At 43.8% G+C, this 26496-nt stretch overlaps 1 protein-coding gene across 1 annotated transcript in view; it reads right to left on the bottom strand.

The window, feature by feature from the left end:
- ADGRL1 (adhesion G protein-coupled receptor L1) overlaps nucleotides 1-26496 on the bottom strand; it is a 195244-nt gene that overhangs the window by 47403 nt on the left and 121345 nt on the right. The window contains exon 5 of the mRNA XM_033924537.1: nucleotides 13534-13548. Coding sequence (XP_033780428.1) covers nucleotides 13534-13548 — 15 coding nt within the window. The remainder of the gene's footprint in view (nucleotides 1-13533; nucleotides 13549-26496) is intronic.

The raw sequence follows: 26496 nt of genomic DNA, 5'->3' as shown, positions 1-26496 counted from the left end.
TGGCCTTTTAGAGGGCTTAGAGAAGAGTTTCCAGTTGAGACCCCATTAAGTATTTTACTTCTCATAATGGATTAACTGAAGTCCTCCGCTGTCTTTAGCTCTGTGCACTGGGGGTAAGATGCACGGATAGAAGGGGCCAGTAGAAAGAATTACACTAAGGAGAGGGTTACTTGTACTTAAAATTTCAGCTGTTGACTTTGTCCTATATCTAATTGATCTAAGCTACCAATATCCATCAAGAGTGACTGGTGGGAAAGTGAGACATAAGATTGATCAGATCATGAGTTAATCCACACTAGATTGGTTACCCATGTTATGTGTGGGACCAGATAAATGACTGGGGCATATGGTAATCAGATGTGTTAGATTCATAGGCTTTCAAAGGTGGTCCCTAGTAGGGTTGGTCCAACACTCTAGGTCACAAGAAGCACATAGGACCAGATCTGGTTTCAACCCATTTTGAACTTTTCCTGTACATTTGTGATGAGCACAAAAGTACAACTAAGTCAATCCATTGGCCATCTCTACTAGGGTACAACTAAGTCAATCTATTGGCCATCTCTACTAGGGAGTCCATGGTTCTCCAGGTTCTGCTTAATTCACTTTCAACATTCTGCTTCTTCTCAAACTTGGAGCAGGTAGAGAGTGGCTGACACTTTTTGCTTTGCAGCTGAGGCTCAGACCTTATTGACTTTTAGAGACCTCAGCGCCATTCCTCCCCATTCATCATTGCCATGCAATCCCACATAAATCATTTAAGTTGAGAATGCAAACTCCTCTGGGCAGGAGACATTTCTTTCATCTGAACCGTTTCGAATAGCATGGTTTACACTGGTGACACCAGAGGATTAATGATAGGTATGTCAATGTATTTATGAAATTCTTAGCTAATTCCCACCCATCCCCCCCTTGGCTTCCGCTCAGGATAGAGATAGCAGCTTACTTAGTTATTTTGATCGCATCCTCTTTTTACTCAATAACCAAACCTGTGGTCACTCAGTGGAGAAAATGACAGAGGGCTATACACACAGACTTTTGAAGATGCTTCTTCAAATGAACCCTGTACTAGGCAAAAGAAGATGCGGATGCTTTTGAAGGAGTATTAGAGTTCCTACCTAAAGAGGCAGATCACATTGGAGTGTTTTATTGCTTACGTTGGGAAACCACAGGTGCAGGAACAGTGCTGGGAGGCATGGTACTTAAAGAAGATATCTATAAACAGAGTGTACATTTCAGGATTAATATGGCAGCTCAGTGCAGGGATGAAGGGGAGGAGAAGGAAAAGGGGCATGGTGGTATGCGGAAACAAGGGTAGAGGTAGTTGATGACTGGTGCATCCTGAAAAAAAACAAGAAGTGGTCGTAATCTCCTCTGATGGTCGTCATCATCCCCTCACTACTGCTAAAGCAGAGGGGAAAAAAAAAATTATCGTTAGTGTTACAATGGTGCTATTAGGAGACCCTTCTGAGATAGAGAAAAGCTGCAGTGTAGTTAATCCCCTTCCTTCCCAAGCATGGCTGATATCACAGGGTGCTGAGTTTGGAAGGTTATAGGGCAGGAGCTAATTTGGGGTTTGCTTTGACAGGAGTCTCAGGTTGAATTCAGGAGAGGGTTAGGGAGATGTTTCCCCCCCCCTTATATTGTGTCCTTAATTGGTCGCAGTTCTATGCATGGGGAGGGGGACACGGGAAAGGGTGTGTGACTCCATTTTCCTCTGGGCACTCCCACCTCACCCTCCAAGTGAAAATTCATGTTCTGGAATACCAGTTGGGGGAGAGACACGGAAGTGTATTAGACTATGCAGACTGTCTCCTCCCCCTTCCCCAGACTCTCTGAAAGCAACGTCTATCCTGGATTTGGAATTCGGGATACCTATAATAAATATATGTACATGTTTCCACAAAGTGGCATAGTGAGGGTAAGTGGCGTCTGGGGTGATGGCACCCCTCCTCTGCTCTTTTCTCCACATCCCTCCCGGCTTCTTCCTGACCCCCCTGCTGCATGGACATCCCCCTTCCCCCGTACCTTTTTAATTTTCCAGGCGAGAGCAACAGCGCTGTTGCTTCCTGCATTGTGTCGGCTATCCCCCTGACATCACTTCCTAGGTGCGGGGCCCAGAGAGAGGCAACACTGACGCGGGCAGCGTGTTTGTGTAGGAAAGATTAAAGAGGTACGAGAGAAGGGGCACACGCATTTGGCAGATGGGGCGGGAAGGAGAGGGGAGGCAGAAAGGTGGATGGGTGCCTGCGTCCCCTTACTTCGCCAGTGTTTCCATGTCTATTTTCATTGTGGGTAGCCTAAAAACCAGATCGATGTACTGCCCTTCCAGGAGAGGGTTGTAGGCTAAAAGGAGAGGAGAGGTGGTGACAGTAGGCTGATCCATCCTTAAAACCACACACACAAGACCCGATGTGGTGCCTTCTATAGCACCAAGTGGGAGCAGAGAAGAGCGGCCATATTGGCTCTGCAGATGCATGAGTCGAATGGGCCTCCCTCAGGTGAAGGGGAAAATTAGGCAGACTCTCTTAAACCCAGGTTGTGCATCATCAATGACTACTACATCTGACTACATTTCTCTTCATTTGTCCATCCTAAATTACTTCTCAGTCTATCGATTCCCTACCAAAGCATCTGTTCATCCGCTTGGTCCATAATCCACTATTGAATCATCCCCCGGCACCTGCTCTGTCGCCGTATCACTCATTCTATTATTTCCACACAACTTTTGGAGGGGTCAAGGCAGAAGCTACTGTAGGCTTAACCATATGGTTAGCGAGGGCCGTGTGTGGGTCATAGGCGTCGAGCAATGCAGAGAGGCGCGGGTGTTCAGCCATTCGGAATACATGACCACACGTTGCATTAATATGAAGGTTAATGAGGCCACCGAGTATTCTGGTAAATAGGGGCTTTTGACATGCGGTTACTGCGAGAGTGTTTTCACCAGGTCCAGGGCTGCGCATAAGGGTTTGCAGAGAGGATTTCATGCCTTGAATTGTGTTGCAACTAAGGCAGTATTATCAAGTTCGATAAACGATTTAACTTCTGGTCTTGTCTTCTTTTGCAACTTGAAGAAAGCCCCTAAGGCGTTCAAAGGCAGACATGAAGTTACAAATGTGTGCGCATGTCTAAACAAAACTGAAAGTGAAAAGCACACATCGGCGCCTGTTCTCCTGCCCCTAAATACAAGCGTTACACAAATAGCTTGCACATCATTTTTCCCGCAAGGTTCGCATTCAGATGTGGAAGAAACAGGTGCTGATGTGAGCATGTGTGGGCGACCGTTACCATCATCAATTGGAAGCGCACTGCCGACTACCCTGGGTTCAAGACAGTTTGGGAGGGGAGCTCCGGAGAGGACTCTCTAGCTACGGAGCTTCAGGATCCTTGCCAGCCAAAATATTTTTTAAATCACTTTAGGTGAGGCAGAGGTAGTGGGTAAAGAAGAAATTTGAGGGCCATGCGTAATGGTGTGGTAAGGTGGTGGGGGTTTCTCTTAGATGCAATCCCTTCTGCTCCTCCCCACTTCTCACACTGGCCTCAGCCCTTCCTCTGATGTTGCTTCCTGTTCATAGATCAGGAAGTGACATCAGAGAGTAGAACATAAGAAGTTGCCTCCGCTGAGGCAGACCAGAGGTCCATCTCGCCCAGCGGTCCACTCCCGCGGTGGCCCATCAGGCCCATTTCCTGAGCAATGGTCCCAGACTATCCGTATAACCTACCGCTACTCCTATCTGTACCCCTCAATCCCTTTATCCTCTAGGAACTTATCCAAACCTTCTTTGAAGCCTTGTAACGTGCTTCGGCCTATCACAGCCTCCGGAAGTGCGTTCCATGTATCCACCACCCTCTGGGTGAAAAAGAATTTTCTGGCATTTGTTTTAAACCTGTCCCCTTTTAATTTCTCCGAGTGCCCCCTTGTACTTGTGGTTCCCCATAATCTGAAAAATCTGTCCCTGTCTACCGTTCTATACCCTTCAGGATCTTGAAGGTTTCTATCATGTCTCCTCTAAGTCTCCGCTTTTCCAGGGAGAACAGTCCCAGCTTTTTCAGTCTGTCAGTATATGAGAGGTTTTCCATACCCCTTATCAGTTTAGTTGCTCTTCTCTGGACTCCCTCAAGTACCGCCATGTCCTTCTTGAGGTACGGCGACCAGTACTGGACACAGTACTCCAGATGAGGTCGCACCATTGCACGATACAGTGGCAGGATGACCTCCTTTGTCCTGGTCGTGATACCCTTCTTAATGATACCCAACATTCTGTTTGCTTTTCTTGAAGCTGTGGCGCACTGTACCGACGCCTTCAAAGATGTGTCTACCATCACTCCCAGGTCTCTTTCAAGGTTACTTACCCCTAGCAATGATCCCCCCATTGGGTAGCTGAACATCGGGTTCTTTTTCCCTACATGCATGACCTTGCATTTCCCTACGTTAAAGTTCATTTGCCATTTTTTGGCCCATTCTTCTAGCGTCGTTAGGTCCCTTTGCAGATCTTCGCAGTAGAAGATCTACTATTTTTTTCAGTTATAGCTCCTCAGCTCTGGAATAATCTGCCAAATTATTTGTGTACTGAACGCTCATTAGAAAAATTCAAAAGTCTTTTGAAAAGTTTTTTTGTATAAAGATGCATTTGAAACATAGATAAGAGAACTCGCTTACAGTTCTACCCAGTTTCAATCAATCCTTATTCACAGGACTTAAATCATCCTCCCTCATTTCTCCTTTTTATTTTCTCTACTTCTTTATCTTCATTTGTGCCCCTCCTCCCCCCAATGTGTTACCCATAGATGTTTCTTCCTTTTCTTCAATGATTGTAATTCATTCCCCATTCCCTTTGTATTGGTATAAATTTGTATGTATATATATATTTTTTTTTTTTCCATATAAAATTGTCTTATCGTTTGGCCCCTTTTTAATCTGTAATACACATTGAAATGTTTGATACATCAAATTTTAAGAAAACTTGAATGTGAACAGCAGAAATGAGACCCTGCTCACTGCCAACTAATACTAGAAGTAGACTGGGGAGGGAGGGGGGGGGGGTAAGAGTGCATCTAAGAGATCTCCTCTCCACTGCTGGGGAAGGGGTGCAAACTTCCTTCACTACACTACTAGCCATGAGCTTTGCATGCGCTACTGGTGGGTTGCAAGTGGGGAGAGGGGGTACGTAGAGCAGTAACAGGGCCATGGTCCACATATGGGCGGCCATCAACTCCACCCCCTCCAATGTTAATTCCCTGTTCTGGATCAGGGGACAGGCAGAACTGATGGCCATGTTTATGTGGCCCATGGCCACGCAACCACTCCAGGCCTCCCCCACTGCTTGCAATTGAAGATCATCCCTACTGCTCCCGCCCTTGGTACGCTAGAACCATGAACATGAAGTGCAAGTGAATGGCATCATTCTTCAGTGTTAGTACAGGGGGGTGTTGCATGGGAGAGAAATCATTAAATGTTAAGATGGGTTGGATCATCATTCTGGATTAGCTCAAGACATCCTGGGGAGAGCTCTTCACCAGCCACTGTTAGCATAGGGTCTGTGGGAGGGTCCTCATTCATTGTTAGTGGAGGGCATGATTATGTGATATTTAAAGATATGAAAGGCAGCTGTGACGATGTTGGCTCATAAAAGAAGTTACCTGGGGCCAGGTATTTGGAAGTACAGTTTGGATTTTCAGACTGTACCATCGTTCTGCCCCTCTTGTGCCCTCTCTAGGCCTCTGATGGTAGAGGAAGATTACTCAGCATCCTGTGGTACCCCGTGATGAGGCTTATTCCATGGAGCAACAGGCTACAGGGGGGGGAAAAACACATTAGGTGAACCAAGAGGGAAGATGTTCATCTCTGACCCCGTGGCCGTCCTGAAGCCCCCTTGACCTGCTGAAAGAAGCTGAGCATGGAAAGAAAAGTTAAACCTGTGGAAAGAAAGGAGCAGAAGATCTGACCTCCCTCGCAGAAATGGAGAAGCCGATGGCAACTGGGAGCCTCTCTCAGTATCTGCCCAGTTCAAAGTGCCAAAGCCCCCTTTTGATCTCTGGAAGCTCCTGCTCTTCTTGGCCACCAGGGGGCCTTTGTACTCGTCACCCAGCCTCACCTCATCCTGTGCATTGAGGGTTGGTTTGAACTATCTGTTATTGTGACTGTATTTGTCTGTCTGATTGTTCTGTGATGTGTTTGGTACGGCTCTAGAGTGGTTCAAGTCATACTTTTCTGAACGTATTTATCAGGTCAATCTTCAAGACTCATCTTTTGAACCTTACAACCAAGTGTTTGGTGTCCCCCAGGGATCTGTACTGTCTCCCTTGCTGTTTAAATCTTTCCCAGGCTCCGCTATTGACAACAGCACAATCCATCGGTATTCACTTACGCAGACGATATCCAGCTTCTTCATCCGACTCAAACGCTGGGCATTAGTGAGATACATGAAATTAACCAAAAACTCAAAATAATTCACGACTGGCTTACAGATAACATGCTTTCTCTAAATATTGATAAAACAAATGCCCTTTTATTTCCAATTAGAAATAAGGAATTCTTGAAAGCCCCCATCTGTATTAAAACAATTCCAATTAAATTTGACATGTCCCTAAAACTTCTAGGCGCCATCATTGACGATAAAGCTTTCCTTCGAAAAACAAAGTTTGGTCATCTGCAAGTCCTTTAAATTCAATATGATCTGATCACTATCCTCACTTTTGGACACCAAATTTATTCATTTATCTAAACACCTGTAGCCCACATATCAAACATCTATGTGGATAACAACAATACATACATAATTAAAGCAAAACATGACATTCATAAACAAACAAAGCATGGCAAATCATTATAAAATAACAACAAACAGCCTTAAACCTATACCTTAAAATAATTAAAGCCAAGCAATTACAAGATTACAAAATGGCCAAATTTGAAAAGGCAAGTCGAAAAAAATAGGCTTTCAGACTTTTTCGAAATGCCAGGAAATCAGAAATCAAACGGATGGAATCTGGAACCGAGTTTTGTAGTAAAGGTCCAGCTACTTGGAACATACAGTATGTGAAATCTCTTAATATCCTTATCCATTCACTAGTGATCTTTCATTTAGACTACTGCAATTCACTCTATCAGGGCATTATGCAAAAGGAGATCCGAAGGATCCAAATCATTCAGAATGCGGCAGTCAAAATCATCTATAAAGCCAAGAAATATGACCACGTTACACCCCTTTTAAAAGATGCCCATTGGCTGCCTGTGGCACACCATATTAATTTTAAGATATTATTCCTTACATTTAAGGTACAATCTAGTCATTTGCCTGCATTCATCGATAGACTCTTGATACCATATGCCATACTTAGAGCTCTTAGATCCACCCAACAATATCTTCATTCCACTCCCTCCATGTCAGACATCTGGTATTCCTAGCCTATGTAGTGTTGTGTTGTTTCATACCTGGTGTATAATGCTAGCTACATATGTTGTGTGTTAGTCCATGGCTGGCATTTTGCTTTGTATATAGAACATGGCTGGCCTCTGACTGCATATCTGACACGTAATGTTATTAATTACATGATATGTGTTATTGCAGGGGTAGGAGGCGCCCCCGCTCCTTCCATGCCAACATCCCCCATGCCATCCTTTCTGCCCCCGCTCCTTCCATGCCAACATCCCCCATGCCCTCCTCTCTGCCTCCCCGTTCCTTCTATGCCAATCTCCCCCACACCCTCCCGTGCCTCTTTAAATCTTCACCAGCCCGAGCATTCTCTGGCCTGCTGCTTGCACTGGCTTTCTCTGATAACACTTCCTGGTCACGTGATCCAGAAGTGATTTCCGAGGGATCAAGGCTAGAGTTGTTGCTCATACTGGCAAAGATTTTAAAGAGGTATTGGAGGGGCAGGGAAGGGAGGGCCTGAGTGCAGCATGGGGGAAGGGGCAGAGAGGTGCTGGTGCCCCCACCGAGATGGCACCCAGGGTGGTCTCCCCACCTTATTATGCCACTGATTGCATGGCTGGCATATTACTCCATGTGTAACCTACAATGTTAACTGTCTTAGCACAGGAGGGATAAAAGCAGCCCACTTCCTGATTAACTTAGAGATCCTTTTCTCATAGATCAGGTCCCACTGCCACCCATCTATTCAATAAACATGCCATGTGCTCACTGACAGATCTCCTAGAACCACTTCAGTATTAATACCCAGAATCCCATTGCACACGATGGGATCCAAGTGCTTCTTGTCACTCAGATCACTGCAGTCGGCACAGACCAGTTGGAGCAAGACCGCATGATGTCATGGGAGACCCTTTTTCTGAGCACTGTGAGGCATTCATCCCAAGCCCCATTTGGGTTTTCCATGAGGCCTTTGCCTTGACAGGATTGGAGTATGGCCTACAGCCACAGCACCAGTAAACATCCGCTCCTGGGGGTGTATTGCTAGTCTCCGGAGAGGCTCAGGAACTCAAGGAAGAGAGAACAATCTGGTTATTATTATCCAAGCAATACACAGTAACAGGGTGGTTAAAGTGACTTGCCCAAGACCACAGGGAGTCAATGGCAGAAAAGCCTCTTATGATGTTTTACGGGAGTTTACAAGCACTCAAGGGAATCTCTTAAGCAGTGATAGATATCGCCTCAGACTCATTGGGTGAGAGGTCTATAAATGGACTAAAGTGCTTTACCCTCTCCTAAACACATGTAATTCCTCCAGTGGGACGGGGTTCTGGATGGAGCAACGACGTGTGAATACAGATCTCGAGCACCTCTCCACTAATTCACCTCTCACCGTACAACTTCTAGGCAAGTCACTTTCACCTCCGTTTGGATGAAATGTATCCAATACAACTTTTGGGGAAGGGAGACAGGACCTGCGGCCATGCATTCTAATTTTCACAGCTCAGGGTCTTCCTACCACCCACCCCCCTTCCAGGTTTCCACCAGGTGAGCCCCAACAGGTACGGCAGCTCTTCCATCGTCATCCTCGCCAGAAAGGAAAGCGGCCGTGGAAGCCTTTGCAATGCTTTTGAGGAGAGAATTAAAAAAAACAAAAACCAGAGGTTCTGAAATGAAAAGAAGAGTGAAACCACCTGGGGGAAGGAATGAGAGATGTGTTCCAACGGTTTCCGGAAACAAAGGAGAGTGGCATCTTGCTGTGACGTTATGGGATGGATCTGGGTTTTCACATGTGAATTAGCACACTGATAACCGACAGGTGGGAGGACAGTAGCCAGGAGACTGAGGCAGAGACGTTGATGGCGTAGGGGTTGGGAGGAGGACAGCATGGATCACCACCTCATTGTCTGTGCATCCCCTGCCCTCATCTCTTCCCTAGTCTACCACACTCATAACACTGAAAAAGGGCTGATATACCAAAGCAGGGCATGCTGTACTGATAATATTAGAAAGAGAAAAACTTTACTGGCTTCATCTTGGCCTGCAGAAGCTGTGTTGGTTTGCACTGAAGCACGAGAGACGAGATGGCGTGACCCTCCACCCTAGTACAGAGCTTCTGTTAACGAAAACCCAAGAAAGAGATTGTGTTAAATGAGGGCCTGGGCTGGCAGCATGCATGGGTGGCTGACAAAGCCCTGAGGGCTTGGCTGCTGATCTACAGTTTGCAGTTGCTGAAAATGCCAGAGAAGACCCTGGCAAAATGCAAAGCACAGGGGATGAAAATGGCGGGTTTGGGGGGGGGGGAGGGGGTAAGGTCAGGGCATGCTTCTTTCTTGCAATAACAGACAGAAATGTAATCATGACCGCAGCTTTGCAGAATTAACATACTAGGAACAGAAAAAAAAATTATAGAAACACAGTGACGTGTGTGAAACAGGTTAGTAAGCTGAGAAATTCTTAATGCCCATGTAGGTTGATAACATCTATACTTTTGAAAAGCAGAAGTCCATTATGTCATATTATTGGGACAGGGTCTTCTATTTTTTTAAGGGATGAGTTGGTTTCATCATAAGGCAAAATATATTTGGAAAGAAATGTACCAAATGAAGAATAAAAAATAAAACAAAAGGATTTGCTGTTGTTGCTTTTGAAGAAAAAAAAACAACAAACCAACCAAAAAACCAGGAGAGAGAGAAAAATGAAATCTGTTGGAATTAAGAAAGACAAGCAGGAACAAAAACGAAAAGAAGGGACAGGAGAGGTGAAGATCCGGTTTCAAATCAAACAGGTGAAAAAAAAAAGAAGAGAAATTATTCTAAGGAGGCAGCGAGTGAGGTAGGCCGAGGTTGGTACCCGGTTAGTTGGTTGCTATGGAAACATGGAAGAGAAGAAGGAAATCTATAAATCAGGTTTGGAAATGGCAGATTCAACACATCGAGGCACCTATGAGACAAATGACAAAGCAGGTTTTTACATATATGTCTGTGTGTGTATGTGTGTATATGTACACATATATATATATATATATGTACACATACATACATAGTAGATCAACACGTTCCCCCTCCCCCCTGTAAAAGGAAAAGGGGAAACCCCCCCCACCCCCCCCACCAAAAAAGCATAAATTATAGACAGAAATTTTCAAAGAAATTTAAGGCCACCCAGGAAGGAGAGGTGGCAGTTAACTGTGGAACGATGGATACCCATTCCCACTGCTCCCCACATCCCCCCTCTTCTTTGGAGAGGGATGGGGTAAAGGGGACACAGCAATTCTAAAAACAAATTAAATATAAAGCAGCAGTTTCAGATTTTAACTCTTGTGTGCTATAATTGTTTACGGGGTCTATTTTAATAGATTTTTTTTTTTTTTTCTTTCTTTCTTTTAGAAAATTTGGGAGGTTTTGGCCCAGGAAGTAATAGAAAGGAGGTTTTCCTTTTTCTGTTTTTTGTGGTGGTGGTGGTGGTGGTGGGAATGGGGTTGAAGAAGGGGAAGAGGGTGATTATAAGTTAGAAGAGGGAAGAGGGTAGAAAAGTGAACTGAGCAGGAAAAGCAAAAAAGGAAGGGAGTTGTTGGTGGTGAGGATGTGGGTTGGGAGAAAGAGAGATGGGGAAATCTATGGGCACACGTCACCTCAGGTGGGTTCATCCAGTTCTGGATTTCACCCCATTGTAACAGATTGGACCCTCCCCCAGGAAAATCTAGATTCAATGGGTGGTGAAAACCAAGGCTCGCTTGGCCTGTGCCGAGTTGATGTGGAGAGAGCCGATAACCCATGCCGAGGAACAGTCCAGTTCTGTGTTTACCAAAGTGCATGTGCTGATCTGTGGTTCTGATTTTGGAAAGACGGTACCTGTGTTGAGATAAACCTGTCCTTTATGATATGGAACCAGGTGGCCTCCTCGAGTGAGGGCGTCTCTCCTTAAGGGCTCCGTTTATGTGGTTTTCTAAAGGAATGAGCGTAAGGGAACTGTTTTCCAGCATGTGACCAGATGGCCACATGCAGCGAAACAGAGGCATGCTTTCTACCAGCTTCTTAAAATTATACTGCCCCAACACCATCCCTAGCAGCCATGTTTGGAATGAGGATGACAGCAGCATAAGATGTTTATAGCTCAAAGACCACTTTCCTTTGAAGGTGGTTAAGAAAGGAGGGGGGAGGCCAGATGGGTTTTACAGCCAACTAGAAAACCAGATGGCTCTGGGCAACTGGCTTAACTGAGAACGTTTGGAATTGGTCGGAGTTTTGCCAGGGGGAGAGAGAAGACAGTGTGGAAATTTGCTCTGTGTCTTCAGGGAAATATTATAATGCCTAAAATTGCCATGGAGGCCCAAAGGGAGGCTCTGGCTCTTCTGTATCACACGAAGGAGGTAGCTTCCACTCTCAGAGCATTGTAGGGCACTATCTCTGCAATAAAAATATACATATATTTTTGCCTTAGGGATCTTGAGAATTTGCCATACAACCCATGGACAAAATTTACAACGATTCCACTTCATCCAAAGCAGGTTGAATCACTGCTAGTTTTACCCTCACTCCTTCAGCGAGATACAGGTCCTTCGTTTTCCAAGGAGAAATCACAACTGCAGATCTATGCAGGTGGCAGGGGAAAACCAGAACTGTATCAGCTTGTTCTGTTCACCTGTGGGGTGAGAAGGCAGTTGAGGGAAATCTAAATGACATCTCCATACATGAATGGGGAGGGGGGGGGGTGCCTTGTTAATCCCAGGAATGATTCACCCTTTCATGGGTGAGCCATCTACTAACCCTACCCACCAGAAAGGAAGGGGGTTGTCCAGCTGGCACAGCTAACGAGAAATAACTTAAAAATGAAGAAAGAAAAACTGGGAAAAAATTCAGAAAGGAGGGACTGAGCTGAGAGAGGATTCAGATTTGTAATTAATTATATTTTTTGCTCAGGGATCTCAGTCTGTGGAACAGAACCTTCTGGAGCAGGCACAATATTTGGTTAAAAAGTTAGGAGTCAAATATCAAATGGATTTACATAGGCACCAGCAACCAGCATTCATCTAAATATGTCTCTGTATGCAACCCATATAGGACCTGGGGCAGAATTGTGGTGGAGCAGAACAGGCATCCATAATTATCTGCTTATTTGTGATATTCAGCAGTATGGCCTATGCATTTTCTTTAGGCATTCATCGTGTCCCAAACGTAAAATAAATGCATATTATCCATATAGTGACTGGTGGTCAGTGGCGAATATGGGTATTCGGGTCTGCTATCCATATAATGACACTGAATTGCTTTAAACCCTGTGGTCTGTGAGAAAAAAACAAACAAACCACACCATGCTGACCACTGTCTGAAAACTGACCCTTTAATTTCTAGTGATGCCTAATGGTTAGAGCAGGTTGAGAACCTGGAAAGCCTGGGTTCAAATCCCCCAGTGGCTCTATGTGACCTTGAGCAAGTCTCTTAAACCTCCATTGCCTCAGGCACAAACTTAGGGCCTCGATATTCAAGCAGTGGCTATCACTGATTTTAAAGCCACCGAGGGCCTTAGGCTGGATTTGATCCGTGTTCAATGCCAGTCCCAACCCAGGCATCGATATTGACTATCCAGATGTTGCCTGGCTGCTGGAAGTCATGTTGCTACCATTGATATTATGACCAGCACCTGGATAAAGTTACGACTGCCTTTATGTTGTCCTAACTTTACCTGGGATCTTACCTGGCTAAGCAGATATTTAAAATTGCCACTAACCAGGTAACGCTCGGCCCTGACCATTCGCCACTGGACTGCCCCAGCACTAACCAGAGAGTGCCACGGTGGTCTGCTGTAACTGAAGATCTGAGTATGAATCAAGAAGTGCTACTTAACCAGGTACCAACCTCTTCTACTTGGTTAAGGAGCATTGAATATCGGACTGAAGGCAGCATGAGCTAAAGCCAAAAATTTCTCATCACCCTCTCTCTACCCCATGGCTCACCTAAATTTCAGAAACACGCCCCCACCACCATGAGGATGTGGGAGAGGGGTGGGGGGGGGTAAAAGAAAAGGAGAGGTGTTTGTGGTAGAGGAGGAGGGGAAGGAGGGGTTCACATTTAATATGGGGACAGAAAACAAGGCACAGGTTAGGACAGAGGTGGGGTGGGCAGTGTTTAAATGTGATTTATATTTAACTTATATGGTTTTTTACCTTTCTGTTCCACTTCTATTTAAGCATCGGAAGAGAGAGAGAGAAAATTGATTCAAAAAAAATGCAAGGGAAAAAAAAGAGATTAAGAAGGTTATTGTGTTTTAATTGTCTTTCTTCTTCAACCCCTCCCCCTCCCTTTTTTTTTCTTAATGTTTATGATGTTTCTTTTCACGTTTTAATCCCCTTGACTCAAAAACCAAACCTTTTTCTTTCAATCTCTAGGTGAGGTTTAAAAAAAATATATCGATTTTCTTTTCTTAAATAAAGCTTAATGTCCAAAGATGGCTTTCCTAAAACAAAGAAGTGAAATAAACCCCCTCAAAACAATACGCAAGCTGAGAATATTCACAGGAAATGAGAAGACTTTGCACCAGAGGGAGAAAAGAAACAAGACAGTGCAGAGAGAGATCAGAGGAAAGGGATTTGGGTCAAAAAATGGGATCTCCGTAAGGACAATACCACACTCTTTTCTGTCTAATTCATCCCTAACTGTAACCTCCCTCCTAGCCATTCCCTAACCCCACCTCTTCCGTTCCATGGCTGTTCCCGAACTGTAGCCTTACCTTAAACACAACTCTAACCCTAATCTCTCCCTCCCATAATCTTAAACTTAATCTTTCTCTTCTACCCATTCCTTTACATTAACCTAAACTTCACCTATCAGCTCAACCCTACCCTCTCCCTGTTATTCCTTAACCCTAATCTTTTCCTCAAAAGTAGTTGATTTAGGTTACTTTGACCCAACATGGCCGTCTTCTCTTGGAAGGGGTAAGGAAGGAAGGGAGGACAGATAGGCCTCATGGCTGGCTAGAAGACTGACTAATTTCACTCAATTTTTCCTCTCCCCTTTAGTGATTCTCATTCTCACTTCCAATCCTTAAGGGCTGTCAACAAGTCAGGTTTTCATGATATCCCTACTAAATATGCATGAAAGGAATTTGCACACAATGGAAGTAGAAGGCATGCAAAATCTCTCTCATTAAGGATATTCTGAGAACCAGGCTCATTGGTGTATTTTGAGAACTGGGAGTGACCCTGCCTACCTTTTTAGACTAGCTAGTATTAAAGTTTAATTATTTGCTGTATTTTATACATCTCTTCTATCAACCATCTTTTGAATTTGGAGCTTTATTTAACCTCCTGCTTTTCACTGCTGGAATGGGAGCTATCAGGTCCCCAAAAGAACCATTGCATTATCGAAATTTCCCAAGTCTTCCTGCATTTAACCACTTGCCGCAAACATTCTCCAAGACTCGCCAAAAAGTCACAAGAGGCAGAACTCAGAGTCAAGGAAGATGAGTTGCCAGAAATTTGGAACGAGCTCAAACAAAAAGTCAGCAAATCCCTCCAACGAAGCAAATAATTACTGCATTTCAGGGGGCCATTAGTATGTGCCGGGAGTTAGTCAAATTGGAGAAGTCAACGCAATTTGCCAAAAGATTTGTCAGGAACAGCCATCATTCACTAAGGGCTCCTTTTATCAAGGTGCGCTATGGGGTTAGTGCGTCAGACATTTCATCACGCGCTAACCTCCGCAGCACGCCAAAAAACTAATGCCAATGGAGGCGTTAGCGACTAGCGTGGCAGGTGGTTTAACGTGCGGTATTTTGCGCGTTAAACCCCCCTACCACACCTTGATAAAAGGAGCCCTAAGTCTCTGAAATTCACCACCAATTTCATTTCCACCAGATGCAGTAATGGCATCCATAAGATCGACCTGAAACTCATCCTCTACCCAGATAATTCGTCACAATTTCTTGGACGTGCCAGAAGACGGTGAGATTCATGGATTCACTAAGGTTTTCCATGAGTTGCCAGAGGTACAAGACTTTTTCGTATTCTCAGAGGGCATCGAAATCCACCTGGGGTGATTTGGTTTATTTCAAAGCTCCCAGGAACCCACCAACGAATGGCAAAATTATAGAGAATTCAGACCCATCCACTGGCTCCAGATCATTTGTGGTTTTGTGCAAATGGACTTCTGTATAAAAAGTATTACCACACATCTTCTTGGGAGGCATCAGAAATGAATCAGCTTATCGCCCGGTAATGTTGAATGCAGATTCTGAAGTCAAACATTGTACAATCCAATGAGCAGAAAAAAGAGGTAGAAACAGAATCACTTAGAAATAATTCTCTAACTGGGTGCCAAAGTCAGTTGCCCATATGTAGCGTCCTGAGCATTAAATCGAGAACGGCATCTAGACAGCAAGATTCCATCATAAAAATATACATTTATTTGCCTACAATTTGGTAACCTACTTCTTTCAGAAATCTACAATATTCTGCCTACGGTCACATCACCCTGAATGCGCCCGATCATATCTGATTTCAGAAGCTATGCAGGGTTGGGCAGTGGTGTAGAGAGGGTAAGGGGTGATACAGTATGAGGATGGGTTGAACTGGGTAGGCCAGGGGGAAGGTCTAGGGGGGTCCGGATTTTCCAATTGGAAAATCTGGCAACCCTACTCCTTGTGACCTTGGGCAAGTCATCTAATCCTCCAGTGCCCACCGCTTTGAAAATGCCAGTGACAAAAAGGCAGTATACAAGTCCCCATTCCCTTCAGGGCGGCTCTTGGTCCAGGGCCCCACCTGGCTGGAGACCCTCAAAGGCAGTCTCCGCCAGTCCCTCACTTGTTTGGTGCTCAGTGCCTCCACCTGGGGAAAAGAAGTGTTTGCGGGTGGGTTCACCCTCTTCTTCCCCCCAGGAAAATAAAAAAAAAAAAATGGTCTGTGAACAAGGTTGGCTAATAAATTATAGACAAGATCCCAAGGAGTAGAACATATTTTATGCTGTTTATCCTTTTCTTTGTTTTATTTTTTCTTATACAGGCTGTCCCTTCATTTCGATTTTCTGGTGGGTGGGCAGTCTGTCCAAGAAATTATTTTGAGGGTCCAAAGTCCTAACCTCCCTCCCCCTCGAAGATGTAATGGTGATTCCCAAACAGTCCTCATGATTCTCCACAGTGGCTTGGTTTGTTGTTGTTTTTTTAGGATATCCACTCTGATCAGTGTACGCTGAAATATCTGATGCCGGAAAGAGGAATAAGGGCGTTAGGAGTGGAATCGCAGCTTGAAGTGTCTCACTGCCTGTTGGTTGGCTGGTGCTTGAGGAGGGATCCCTGGCTTTCAGGCTTCTTTGACGGTAAAGTTAGAAGGAAAATGTCACATTGCATTCTGACAGGACCACTGGACACTTTCGTACTCTATCATCATGAAGGGATTGAAAGAAAGCTGAGACCAAGAATAACATCAAGTTCTTTCCTCCTGCCTTTGATGGACATATTCAAAGTTATGATTCACCCATAGGCTGAAATCCCCTTATTGAGAAGCAACATTATTATATCAGCCTAATCCAACATGAATCCTAAGAACATTAAAAAAAACAGTGAAAAAAAAATCATAACCAAACCCAAAGTAAAAAAACAAAAAACCAGAAAACCCATAATAATCTAATCTAATCTAATCTTTGGTTTATAGACCGGGTCATCTCCCAGTGGAGCTCGACTCGGTTCACATATAATTAAGATTAGAGTACATAGCAAAAAACATAAGAGAAGGAAGAACTAATTAAAAACTAAAGTACATAAGAAAAATAACTATAATATTATCATTTTGTTGAGGCTATAGTTAAACCATTTAAAATTGTGAGAACAACAAAGTTTTCAGGAATTTACGAAATAATTGCAGCTGGCCTAAAAGCCTAATGGAATCAGAAGTTCATTCCAGATCTCTACAAACTGGAAAACAAAAGATCGAATGAGCTTCCCAGCATATTTAATTCCCTTAAAGGAAGGGAAGGCTAACTTATATCTTAATAATAAGAAAAAAAGCTTTGGAAAATAAAAATACTTTCAAATGTTCAACGGAATTCAAGAAAATCTGTAATAACCCTACGTTCTCATGGAAGCTTGGGCGACAAAGCTGAAAAAGTTAGACACCAGAATGCAGTGTGTTATATATCATTGTACTGGTTGCAATTAAAACATCGAATTCTTTATAAATTATTAGTCATGGTGTATCTTTGTATTCACAATAAGGCGCCGAGGCATTTGAGGGATAGCATTCTGCCATATGAACTGCAGCGTAAGTTGCGTTTGAAGACATACGCCGACCTACATATTCAGACATATTCCGACACTGCAGCTAGCTGTGTCTGGAGCTAGCATGGGTCCCTCAGAAGTGGAATAAGTTCCCGGGATATTTACAGCTGCAAACAAGTTTGAGTAGTTTCAAGAAAATGTTGAACAAACACCTTTTCTGTAATATGAAATATGGGATTTGATTTGAAGATTTTTTGATGTGAGGCACTGGTAATCTCTTTGTAATTTTATGAGGCTTTTACATTCTTCTTCTTCTTATGTTTTATTGATGTTTAATCTGTTGTAATGTATGTGATTTTGCTTATGCATGTATTTCATTGCGACCCAGTCTATAACAGCATCTGGGCAACTAGATTCCATTATAGAATAACAGCGTAAGTTGGCTTCACTTTGGCCATATCTACGCAAGACGCAGTTTGAACCTACATCGCAAACTGTGTGCCATGGCACAGAAGTGTGTCGCGAAGAGATTCCGGGTGTGCTGCCAGGGATTCAAGAACACAATGATGTGCAAGCCGAGTGCGTCACTGCTGGCGCCAGGGCCTTTCCTCCTCTCCAACCCCACACAAACCTCATCTCATCTTCCCTGAGTTTGGGCCATGTCTGGAGGGTCTCCATGCATGCACTGATGTTGACGTGATGACCTCATATGCGCCTGCCTGCAATGTAATCGCGTCAGCATCTGCGCATGCTCGGAGGCCCTCTAGATGTTGACCCAATTTCAGGGAGGATGAGACGAGGTTCGTAGGGGGGAAAACCGGGGGTGGAATGGGTCAGGGCCATGTGACAGAGCTAATAAAAAGTATCCTGAGTGTATAACTGTTTCACATGCCTATGCACCTCCCTTGCAGTTAGGCACTGTCCCCCAGATTTCATAGATGGTGCCCAAATTTCTAGTAGAAATTTTTGCACAATAGTTCAGGCTTTTGTTTTTCTACTGTTTATTGTAATATTCAGCTTTTGGGGTTACCCAAGAATCTGATTAAGACCATTCAAATGGCCCAAAACGTACCAGCAGGCATAATTTGGGGGGGTTTCTCGTACAGAACACATTATAGTACTCCAGTCTCGGAGACTGCTACACTGGCTACCTAGACCCTTGAGGTTTATTTTTATTCTTTTAAGTTGGCTGTTTTATTGTTTAAGGCATTGAATGATCCCTTTTCGTTATGTTTGACCTCTACGCCAAGTAGACGTAGACCTGTAAGAAATTTAAGATCAAACAAGTGAGGTTGGATGTATACAGAGAAATAATGTTCACGATTGTTGGGCCGGCGTTCTGGAATTCACTGCCACCCCATATAAGACAAATTGAGGTATTGTCTATTTTTACAAGACAGATGAAGGATTTCTTGTTCAAGCAAGCATATTCTTGAGTGCGGAATGTTGACTGGAAGACATTAGCGGTTCCTCAGGCTAGTGGAGAGGGGCAGCCTTTCTGTTTAATGTTTATGAAAATACTGTATTATATAAGTTGATTGTAAGCCACCCAGAACAGTAGACGGTAAGGGATAGAAATTTCTATAATATAAATAAATTGAGTAATGAACCCTTATCTGCCAATAACTAGATGCTAGCAACCAAGTATTGATGTTAATTAGCATTATATTATTAGGACTGCTTTTAGGTTTACAGTGACTTTTAAATTACTTTTTTGGATCAGCAAACTGATCAGTTTACACTTATCATCTTAGCTGCATCTCTGGTTTTACTTACGGCTTATGATTTCCATCGTTGTACTTGCTCTCAAACTAGAACTCTAGCGAAACTCTCAATTATATTCATTAACATGGTCACTATTCAAGCCCCATATATCGTATATATTTCTTCTGTGGGATATAGAAAGTTACAGAAACATGAAGGCAGATAAAGACCAAATGGCCCATCCACTAACTCCTCCTCTCCCTATAGGCTCAGGCTCTTTACTCCTGCATTGTGAGATCATAGAGCATTATTGTGATAGGCTAAGGCTCTTACCACATGCATTGTGAGATCATAGAGCATTATTGTGATAGGCTAAGGCTCTTAACACCTGCATTGTGAAGTCATAGAGCATTATTCTTAAAAGCCAAGGCTCTTAACACTTGCATTATGAGGTCATAGAGCATTATGGTTATAGAGACATAGAAACAAGATGGCAGATAAAGGCCAAATGTCTGTCCATTTAGGCGCCATTAGGAATGAATCTATAAGCGGCACCTACAATGTAGGTGCACTTAGACGCTGTTAATAGAATCTGGCTCTTAATGCCTATTTTCTGGTGACCATTTTTGCGCACTATTTATAGAATTCTTCTTATGCAACTTGGTCACTCACATTATAAAATATCATACTTAGCAGTGCCAGCTTACACTAGTCATTGATCTGCCACAATTGGCACACCACCAAGCCTTTACTCTAGTATTCTCTAATGGTTTAGGCACACCTAAGTGTTCTCTGAGTTAGCATTAATCACGGTGCCGAGTTATAGAACTGCCCCGTTAGCTTTTCGCTTAGGTAGCTGGTCCCTAAATTATAAAAAGATTAAAACACAAGACAGAAAACTTTACACTGTAAAAACATTCTACTAGAAGCCAAATACCGAGACTTCCATTATCAACGCATTCAAGTATCAAGCCTAGAACCCTTCCTGCTGCCAACGTCTGGCGGATATGAAGATGTAGAGGAGAACCCACAAGCACCTAGCTTGGAATTGGGTCTGGAAGAGGCAATGAGGCTTCCGGATACCAGCAGCATGTAGGAGTATGTCTGTTGGGTGGAATTTCGGAACGTTTTGCTGTAGCTGGAGAGCGGACCTTGTCCAGATCCTTTCTACCTTAGGAGAGATAACTTTAACTACAAGTAAAACAAGTCTTGGTCCCCAAGTTGGTTTGGTTAGACAAATCTTAAGAAATAACTTTCAATTCTAAGTACGGCAACAGACATACAAGTTCCACCTGATTATCTAGAACTGAACAGAACAGCTGAGTTAGGGAAGGCACCCGGTACCATGCGTATGCAAGTTACACTGGGGATTTGCAGAAGACTGAAAAATATGAAGACTTCAATGATGTAACTCAGGAATTAGACATTTTCCAGTGGTTAGGAGCATGTCAGGCACCAAGCAATTAAAACTATAAATTTGATTTTCCTCTCATCTTGAAAGATTCATTTCCGTCAACACCAAACGCTATTACCTTCTGTAAAAAGAAAAATGAGGTCAGGAGGTAGAAGATCCAACGCCAGATCTTTGTAAGGAGCTGGAAATATCTGGATTTTAAGTGAAAAGAAAAAAGAGAAGAGAATTTTACTTGTGATATTTGATTCAGGCTTGGGCTGGGTACTGAAGTTGTTTTATTAAAGAAAATTAATGCGTTCATTCTGGACATAGAAGTTCACACATGTCCTGATGTCTCAAGATTTATTCAGACTAGTCGCAATAAGGTTTTGGGGTTTAAATATACCGTGGAAGTCTTGGAAGTTGAATTTAAATTATATTATTACATTTTCCTATAAGTGAAAAATTAGAAGCCGTAGGAAACCACATTCTGGTCGATATTCATAACGACCACTGACTAGTTAAATCGCTTGCATGATCATCGTTGTTGAAAATTGGCGGTTATTGCCTAAGCAAAAACTGGCTATTCAAGGTAGGATTATCAGACGTCCAGATTAACCCAGACATGCTCTCTTTTGAGAGAACTGTCCATGTGTCTGGACGGTTTCCTGAAATGGAGGGAGTTTGTCCGGGTTTTGGACTCGGTCTCTTCAGTCCAGCCTGCACCTTGGACTCAGGTATGACTCTCCGAGTCTCCCCTGTCCCCCGTACCTCCTCCGGCACTGCAATTTAAGAACTTCGGGCAGTCCGGAAGCATTAGTGATGTGATTCTGCTGCCATCGGCTTGCCCCAGAAGCCTTCACTCTACAGCGCGAAGATTTCCAGCAGTAGGATTATGTCACTAACGCTGCTGGCTGCCCGTAGTTTTGAAACTGCAGCGCCGGAGAAGGACAGGGGAGATTCAGAGAGCCATACCCGACTCCATGTTAGCCCTTGTGGGGGGCTGGAGAGAGAGTGAGGCTGCGCTGGACACTGGGGGCAGTTTAGGGGCGATACTAATGGGATGTAGGAGTGGGGCTTGGGTAGAACCAGGAGTAGGGTCAAGTGTCCTTTTTTTAGGCTTAACAACTATGGTAATCCTAATTTTGGGGGTGCTCCGGGGTAATCGCATTAAAGGAGCTGCATAAAACACAGTCCTATCTTTATGTGGCAATCCAAGGTCGGTTAAGTTCTGAATATCAACTTAGCCAGTGCCGCATGAGCCGGACAAGTCAATGTCGAAGCCTGGAGAAAGCCCAGCATTGAATATCCAGGAATAATATTGGCATCAGTCAGCATAATGCTGAATATTTACCCCCCTAAATTTTGGGGCAATACTAGCCAAATGTCTGTCTTGCTTTGACAAGAGAAGAGGAAGCTCAAACGTTGACAAAATTCATATTAGTTCATAGGCTTCTGTTTCCTGTCTAGATGTCCAACTGTGTATGATTGATCTTTTTTTTTTTTCATGTTTCTCTATTGGTGATTAACGGTTTGATTTCACGTCTCTTCAATTTGCGGACTGATGGATCTCAGAGCATCTGAAATGGAGACCTCTTGCATTAGTATTTAGAGAGATTCTGAAATGCTTTCAAGACTGCACTTCCTTGTTTATTCTTTAAAATTCTAGATATATAAACTGAGAAGAAAAATCTCTCACCCTTCTTTGCGGTGGATATCATGAAAAAACGATTGGCTGGGCTTTGGGGGTCACTCAGACCAGTTTGGGAACCAACAATTATATATTTTTTCTACTTTAGAAAAGTTTAAAAAAATAACACCCCCCCCCCCCCAAAAAAAAAAGTAAAATAAAATAAAATGATAATGTTCTCTCTCTAATTTTGTTTCTGGGCCTCCCTTTGTTTCCTCTATCTTGCCTCTTCCTCCATCTCTTAATCTCATTTAACTTCCTTTCTGTTTACAAGTTTTCTCTTTCTCTCTCTCTCTCGCTGTCTTTCCCTCTTCAGTTTTATCTGTCTGCCTACTTCATAGAAACACAGGAAAATGAGAGCAGATAAAGGCCAAATGGCCCCATCCACAACATCCGCTATCTCCTCCTCTCCCTAAGAGATCCCACGTGCCTGTCCCACGCTTTCTTGACTTCAGACACAGTCTTATTTCCACCAGAAGACCACCCTTTCTGTAAAGAAGTATTTTCTCACATTACTCCTGAGCCCATCACCTCTTAACTTCATCCTATGCCCTCTCCTTCCGGAGTTTTCTTTCATTTCAAAAAGACTCACCTCCTGTATATTAACGCCACGGAGATATTTAAATGTTTCTATCATATCCCCTCTCTTCCGTCTTTCCTCCCGAGTATACATATTAAGGTTTCTAAGTCTGTCCCCATACGATTTATGACAAAGGCCACTAAGCAGTTTTGTAGCAGCCCTCTGGACTGACTCCGTCCTATTTATATCTTTTTGAAGGAGGGTTCCCTGTCTTTCTTCCCCCACCCCCCACTCATTCATCTTCCATTTATTTCCACTCCCCATTATCTCTTAATATTATCCCATTTTTAAGTAGTTTTTCTTAGCTGAAAGTCAAGTTACTCAGCTATTTTTTTTTACCTTTTGATTGGCTTCCCCTCCTCTAATTTTAATTTGTACACCATCATCACATTACTCAGTGACTCAGGAGTTCTGCGTCTCATGGGTATTGGGAAGGATCGGGGGGAAGGAAAAAGTCAGCAGTAGCAAGATGGTGGGAAGTCATTATGCCATTGTATAGATCCATGGTGAGACCACACCTGGAGTACTGTGGTAATTCTGGAGGCCGCATTACCGTAAGGATGTGCTGAGACTGGAATCAGTCCAGAGAATGGCCACCAGGATGGTCTCAGGACTCAAGGATCTCCCATACGAGGAGCGGCTAGGGAAGTTACAGCTCTACTCACTCGAGGAACGTAGAGAGAGGGGAGATATGATCGAGACATTCAAGTATCTCACAGGCCGCATCGAGGTGGAAGAAGATATCTTCTTTTTCAAGGGTCCTGCGGCAACAAGGGGGCATCCGTGGAAAATCAGGGGCGGGAAACTGCACGGTGACACTAGGAAGTTCTTCTTCACTGAAAGGGTGGTTGATCGCTGGAATAGTCTTCCACTTCAGGTTATTGAGGCCAGCAGCGTGCCAGATTTTAAGGCCAGATGGGACAGACATGTGGGATCTATCCGCAAAGATAGATAGGGAGGGTCATTGGGGTGGGCAGACTTGATGGGCCGTGGCCCTTATCTGCAGTCTATTTCTATGTTTCTATGAAGCCATGGTGGAGATACCTTTATGAAGTGGGGTACTAACATTAGCATGTTAATTACATGCAAAATTATTAGAATGCTAGCATAGACATTCGTACATGCCAAAACTCCACCTCAGGCGCATTCATGCACGTCTTACATAACGCATATTTTAGAGGTGGGCGCGTACATAGGCAAAATTTGGGTGAAGCATGAGCAGGACTCAAGTTTTCATTGTAATGTAGAATCCTATAAAGATTCATGGTTATCACTGGCACTTAGGTGAAAAAACTTACACTAACCCTACGGCTGATGTAGGGAAAGTAAGCTCCCACCAGGTACCCTCTAGCATCTAATTATAACCCCACAGTCATAGAATTAGCTTCTGTCTTGGGTCCAAAGTCAACAGGGCATCCTGTGGGAATGCCCAGTGAAAATGCCAACACCACCCCCCGAGTCAACTTAGAGGGGCCAAGATAGAAAATCCAGAACTGTACATCCATTTGTGCACCATGGACAAAGCCAAGCCTGCTTCAGGCTGTCCCCGGTGACGCCTGCAAAACGTTCCCAACTCTCCCAGTCTTCACAAGATTGAATGTCATGGCTGAGTGGGTGAGGACTCTACTGAACCTGTTCTGGTATTTTTAGGTTGCTGAAGAGAAGGATATGCAAATGCCAGGAGGAGGCTAGCCAATCAGGAGGCTGTGCCCCCACCCAGTGACAGCTGTTCATATCTAAGATTAATCACTGGCTTGTAAAGTGAAATCCTTCACCGCCTGCCACTCAGTCCAGATGGCTTGTAAAAAGAAAAAAAAAAAAATTTACACTCTAGCAAAATGATTGCAGACAGGAGCTGGCAGCCCTCTCTGCTTCTCTGCCATTTTGCCCCTTGCATCACATTACCTCTGATTCTGTCCCCCCCCCCCCTCATTTCTCCCCTTCCTTCCACTTCCCCAGTCTTCATTATCCTGTTTTTCCCCATTCTTATTTCTCCTGTTATTCTTACCTCCACTTCTCCCCTTCTCGTTCCATTACTTCCGATTGCCCTTTCTTTGCCAAACAGATGTTTTGCCAGCACCGGGGCATTCAGGGATCGTTCCTGCCCTGTAGAAACGCTTAAAATTGCAAGTAAGCTAGGGCCAGAGGTGGGGATTTAGAAAAGGCTTTTTTTTAGAGACATAAGTTCTTCAGGGGGTTGGGGAAGAGGGCAGGTAACCCAGCTGCCACTGCTGGTTTCTTTTTCAAACAAAACAAAAATAATTAAACATTTCATCCCTTTTTCTTTCAGGTAACCCGGCTGCCACTGCTGGTTTCTTTTTCAAACAAAACAAAAATAATTAAACATGTCATCCCTTTTTCTTTCATTTCATTTTCCAAACAAAATATTGTAACGGAAAACAGCAAAATTTCATTTCAGGCAAATGGACATCCATAGTGGATGGTCTACTCTGATACTGCATGGAGAACCGTCAGTACCAGGGGTGTGCATCTATTAGTAAGGGGCAGAAAACAGGCTGGGTCTATGAACCATGGCTTGGTGACCCAGAAAACCAGAAATGACTGTGAATTTCAAAAAGCTGAACTGAAAGTCATGATTCTATAGCATGAGAAAGGCGTTTGGTGGGCTCTGTATGGGTTGTTGGTTTTTAATCTCGGTTCCAGTGGACTGCTCTACAACACGCCTTCATGATGGGCATCGCAGTCTAAGTCAGTGAGGAGAGGTTGTTCCAGTTCTGGGTTTATACCCTGCCCCAGTGCCTCTGTGGTCTTGTAGTTTCATTTTCTCAATGTAGTGAAGATTAAACCCCGGGCTGGTTCAGCCTGTCCGCAAAGATCTGGAACCATTTGATAAATGCACCCAGACACTAATTAGATGCTGTTTCATATCAACCTCCTTAAATTATATTTTTGCTTGTACAGATTGTCTACCTAAGATCCCAACCTGAGTGGGAAGCAGGTCTCCTTTAAGAACCCAATTTTTCCCAGTACTTGGCTCAGGCCATACATTTAAAGCAAAAAATAAAATAAAATGGAGATCCCATCAAAACTAAATAAAAAGGGGAGGTGGAAATAAACAGAGAAAGGGAGGAGAAGAGAAAGGAAGCAAGAACAGAGTTGAGCAAAGATTTTTCTTTAAATTATACAGCGATTATTTTCAAAATTAAAAAAAAGAAATAAGAAAAATTTTTTAAAAAAGCATTTTCCACATTAAATTGGTCCCTGGGGAAGGAAAATGGTTGTTAGTTCTGACGAAGGCAGCTGGAAAGAAAAGTTAAAGCGTTTTGAGGCAATGCACAGGCATGAAGAGGAGGTGGCTCCCCTTCCCTCTAAGGCTCTGCCTCAGGTTTTCCTCTCTCAGCTTCTTTTGCCCTGACCTTTCCCACCTGCTGACACAGCTGGATGTGCAAGGGTGCAGGGCGGGAGGGGGGTGGGGGTTAGGGGGTTTAGGAGACTACTCAACTTGATCGAGGCTACAACTGAAGTGGGGGGGGGAGTTCATCAGCCTACCTGAGTCCAACTCAGATAGGCTGATCCAGTTCCTGATTTTTGT

Source organism: Geotrypetes seraphini, chromosome 16 (assembly GCF_902459505.1).
Source record: "Geotrypetes seraphini chromosome 16, aGeoSer1.1, whole genome shotgun sequence".
NCBI classification, from domain to species: domain Eukaryota; kingdom Metazoa; phylum Chordata; class Amphibia; order Gymnophiona; family Dermophiidae; genus Geotrypetes; species Geotrypetes seraphini.
Note: the sequence above shows the minus strand (reverse complement) of the source record. Positions and strands in the feature narration are given on the sequence as shown.